We start from the raw sequence: 4,863 nt of genomic DNA on the forward strand, positions 1-4,863 counted from the left end.
AAGCACTAATTCAATGATAACTAAGTACATGGTATCTGGTTTGCCTAACACAACCAGATTGGCTAAAGAAAAAGAATGAGTGTGTCGGTCACGGTCAACGATTTAACCGCCCCATATTAACTTTGGAAAAAGAGAAAGGACGTCTGGCAATTATTCAAGTGTACAACCAAACAATAGTGGCTATGATTTAAGTGTACAACTAAATTATACTGGTTGAGGGAAAAGAAAAAACATATCTAGTAATGATTTAGGTTTACATTATTATATTTAGCTGATGCAGGCATTTACGACTGAAAATCGAAAGAACACGTATGTATATCTTTAATTTATCATTGAATAATTTGGAGCGTCGCATCATCAACGCTGGCATGGTGAAAAAGGAGAACTTCTTTAATCCTCAGCGAATATTCTGAACATTAAGGTGGTATTAAAAAATTAGACAGATTGTTCCATAAAGCAAGCTGTGAGCTGGTGACCGACCAGTGTGCAAAATCATGGGATTACAAAACTAGACAGATTGTTCCATAAAGCAAGCTGTGAGCTGGTGACCAGTGTGCAAAATCTGATTTTATTCGGAAGTGTAATTTCCGCACATATATAACAAAGAAAAAATGTCACCCTGACAATGGCGAGAAACTTTATTGATGCGAATTTGTGAATAAACCATAGAGATTGTACAACGAATTAACAATTCCAAACGCCCATTGACGCCCTCGAATTTCCTAAACACCCTATAAAATAAAACGACACTTTGGGCCAATGGGCGTTGAGTCCTCTAGGGATCTCAAAAACTTGTGACTGATAACCGGCTAGAATACTTCCACGACTACTATTACAAAAGGAGAACAATCATGAAGCGAAACACCGAGAAAATCCACTGTGCGCACACTCGTAATTGATCCATGATCAAATGAGGTGGGCCTTTTCGTTGAAATTTTGAAATTAATGACATTCAGAGCCAACCAAATATCCCCCAACATATATCACATTTATTAATCTGTTGTCGGGTACTTATTCATGGCCAAACAATCGGTCAATTCATTTTATGACAGTTCTTCCTAATTTCTCCCTGGGACCCGGTGAGAGGACTGAGGTTGCCCATCTTTATCATTGAAATAGCGAATTGCTTGAAGAAAGCTTGGGTGTGGGTTGTGTAGAATTTTACATAAGCTGCTGTTTTACTTCCATTGGTGGAATAAAGAATCTCATCTGAATTGAGCAACCCTTTACTGGCCACAATGTTCTTGTAGTAGTTTCCGTCGAATTTAAAAGGAGTGACCGGATCCAACGGTACAGTCTGATTGTCGTCGGTGCCATTTTGGGGACACTCGATTCTCAGCTGCTTCAAGTACGTGGTGTCCAATGTTGGGTCAGGTTTCTCACTTCCACTATTATTGTACAGCCTTGCCTTGAAGCTTGTGCACCGCGATAAACCTATTGTATGCCCCCCTGTTGGAATTTGTTTTCAGAAATCATTAGTTTCATGGAGACCATCAAAAGAAAATTCCGTGTGCTAATGTTTCTTTTTATTCCTCAGATTAATCTATTCTTGTGTCTCATTAATCAAAATAGGTACCAAAGTGACTTGATTAAGTTACCTGATAGAACAACCAGGTCAAGTGAATGGAGGCCTTTGAGTTTGAATTTTGTTTCTAGTGTCTGATGGGTTGATGTGGGGGCAGGAATGTTGTAGTTTGCACCGCTCTTGCTTGCACTTCTGGAGTCCCTTCTGCCCAATGGAACCTCCCAAGCAGGTCCTCCACTCTGTGCATTGAGCAAAAACAAAATCAATTATCTAATCATTTTTCATTGTTATTGAAAATCTTATATAACATTCAAACTCAACAAATTTAAACAATTTAAACTTTTAGAAATCTTTTTCAAATTTAAATAAAATTAAATCATTCCAAACTAATAAAAACATTTTCAATATATATCCATTTTTTATTCAACATCATATATTAAATAATAAAAAATAGATAATTCCATATATATATATATATATAAACTGAGCCCAGACTAATTTTAATGTTAAATAATAAAAAATAGATAATTCCATATATATATATATATATAAATTGAGCCCAGACTAACTTAATTCCCTCAAAGATAACTGTCATCCTCAACCCCTTTTCATAAAATTTAAACTTGTAATGTGATGCAAACTAAACCCCACATAAACTAATTAATCTACCCTATATATATAAAATAATTAATTAAAATCATTTGAAATGTTTACAAATTATTTGCATATTAATCACTAATAATGAATGGTAAAGTATCACATTCACATCCCTCCTCAATAAACTCCGTCAGCCATTTGTATGGTATCCACTAAAGTCAAACCTATCACTCTTCTGTTAATTTAACAGCTTGGACACTTGAACAACTATGCCCAGACAAATACTTTCTCAACACACAAAAGCTCAGCCTGTATGGTATCCACTAAAGCCAAACCGATCATTGTTGAGTTACTTTAATTGCTTGGACAATTGAACAACTCTGACCAGAAAAGTACTCTGGTCAACAAACACAAAGCTGCACACCCATCAAACTTAAACCTCCAGTATATTCATCCATAATAAACCCACTCAAACCTACAAGACAGGCCTCACATATTTTATGCATTAATGCACAATAAACTAAAAATTAAACCGAAAAACATGCCCAAAAATCAATCTTTCATAGCATTGATCTAAACAAAAACATAAAATTTACACAATTTTTTCATGGCTGGAAACATATACTCACAATGACTACAGAGTCGCGGGCTGCTACAGCAAGAAGATCAGCGCATGACACCACTCCGGGGCATTTTTTCTCCAGTGCTGTTTTGATCTTATCCACCACTCCAAACCCTCTGACCGAATTCAGGTTTGGTTTTGCTGTCTTTTCCCCCGTGAAGTTGGCAGTGTCATCAAGCAGAATCGAAGCATCGCAACCCTGAACCAATGCAATGGAATATTTTTTATCAATTAATTTTCTGAACTATGTCATACCCTACGATCCAAATTTCTTGACAAATGGACAAGTAGGCAGCTTCCTTATATTTAAAAAAAATGCTTTCATTGTTGTCCAACACACCATTACATCACAAACTAACTACATTGCCCGAAATATTAAGTATTATGTGGTAAGCATTATAAGTTAGTAAAACAAAACTAAATATTATGCAATAAGTGAATGATTGATTCATTAACCTTAGATCTTGATTTACATCCTAACTTGATGCAGTAAGTCCATCGGTAACTTAAACTAATATCCTAACTTGATGCAGTAAGTCCATCGGTAACTTAAACTAATATTTGCAATGACATTTCTGACCCAATCATCACCAAATAACTACAGAAATATTAAAGGTTGCAAGTTAATAGAGAATATTAAACATTATGCGGTAGGTCAATCATTGATTCACTGCCACTACGCCTTGATTTACATCCTTACTTGATGTAATAAGTCCATCATTAATTTACTTTACTTACAGACATTTCTAACCCAACTTCGATAATCAGCAAAATAACTACATTGAACTTGCTTAATATTTACTTTAGTTACTATATGGTGCTTAATATTGGGAAAGGAATTTCTAACCCAACTTCGATAATCAGTAAAATAACTACATTGAGCTTTGAGATGTGTTTGAAAGTTAAGAAATCTCTTCGGACAATCTTATAAATGGCATGATAACCTTCAAGCGTGGCATAGCTATTGAATCATTGAGATTGCAGAATGTTGGATTGATTAGTCTCACAAGGAAATTTTAGTATCTATCAGAGTTATAGGGATTTGATTGTGTTCGTACTTCCCGGCCGCTGCTGGAAAGTAGAGAACAAAGTTATCCAGATGCTGCAGAAAACATTTGTGCAGCTCTAGAATGAAATGAAACGAAGCAACGCAATCAAATATTGTGACAAACATAACAGTTATATACCATCATTCTTGATGATGGAGAGACATCGGTCAGAAGAATTGTTACAGAAAGCTTAGGGTATTCCATCACTCCAAATGTAATTCAAGAAATTTGACAATGATGATACATTAAAGAGAATAGTAATTCAGAGAATGACAATAGCTAGTTTGCCAGAAACACAAGAATTCAGAAATATCAATGTCCGTTCACCTTAACAAAGCAGTCATGAAAATGCAGACGAAGCAAAGAAGCAGCCATTCTTGCTTCCTGTTTCACAGCATCTTCTACACCAGATTTAATGATAGACAAGGCCTTGGGACAGGATTTGTCATAATAGTTGGGACTCAAACCACTAGTGCTTTGAGCATGTAATGCCTGGAGCCATAGCATCAGTGCCAGTGCCGTGATAAGCACAGAGCGAAACTGCAGTCTAAGGCCAGAAGTCGCTGCCATTACAGTGAGAGCTAAAGCAAACCTCTACTGTTTCCGGACGATGCAAAAGACTGGAACTTTGCCTTCTAGGTTGTATGGAAATGAAACTTATATAAATAAAGCTTTCCAGCTCCCCCGACCTAATGCCAGGCTTATGGTGGTATTTTATTAGGTAAAGGAAAAGGCACTTAAATAGAACATAATGCTCTCTGACAGGAATGGTAACTACTAGAACCAACCATGCCTTCAAACTAGTACTAACTAGGGTATCAAAAGTTCTTTGGAATGGGAAGCACTAGAACCAACCATGCTTTCAAACTAGTGCTAACTAAAGTTTTTTGGAATGGCAATCTAAACAGCCAGTTAGCTTGACAAGTAATTACTAGTAAACGTTGGGGGATTTCCAAAGTTTACTGCTAGCCATAAATAGGGCATTTAAATCTATATTGCCTTAAATAGGCCATTAGAATGTACGTTGCCTTATTTCCTTAATTTCACTACTAGTAAACTTTTGAGAATTT

The 4,863-nt window shown here is 36.1% G+C and overlaps 1 protein-coding gene across 1 annotated transcript; it reads right to left on the reverse strand.

Moving 5' to 3' along the window:
- Positions 1–598: 598 nt before the first annotated feature.
- Positions 599–4,496, reverse strand: LOC149249982 (peroxidase 4-like). Its single transcript, XM_089458870.1, has 4 exons — positions 4,121–4,496; positions 2,752–2,943; positions 1,599–1,764; positions 599–1,449 (listed from the first exon to the last, which is right to left on the reverse strand). The coding sequence occupies exons 1-4, from the start codon at positions 4,361–4,363 to the stop codon at positions 1,034–1,036; spliced, it is 1,017 nt and encodes a 338-aa protein (XP_089314996.1). The 5' UTR covers positions 4,364–4,496; the 3' UTR covers positions 599–1,033.
- Between the last annotated feature and the right edge of the window lie 367 nt (positions 4,497–4,863).

Source organism: Pinus tabuliformis, chromosome 7 (genome assembly GCF_031772625.1).
Source record: "Pinus tabuliformis cultivar Carrire ecotype Pingquan chromosome 7, CPIR1, whole genome shotgun sequence".
NCBI lineage: Eukaryota > Viridiplantae > Streptophyta > Pinopsida > Pinales > Pinaceae > Pinus > Pinus tabuliformis.

What these genes read in the sequence shown, in the direction of transcription:
- LOC149249982 (XM_089458870.1), bottom strand. Translation starts at nt 4,363, where the DNA reads ATGGCAGCGACTTCTGGCCTTAGACTGCAGTTTCGCTCTGTGCTTATC. An exon ending in TTCATGACTGCTTTGTTAAG is followed by an intron (nt 2,944 to 4,120) that starts GTGAACGGACAT and finishes GCATTGGTTCAG; the next exon opens with GGTTGCGATGCTTCGATTCT. An exon ending in TGACCTGGTTGTTCTATCAG is followed by an intron (nt 1,450 to 1,598) that starts GTAACTTAATCA and finishes AAATTCCAACAG; the next exon opens with GGGGGCATACAATAGGTTTA.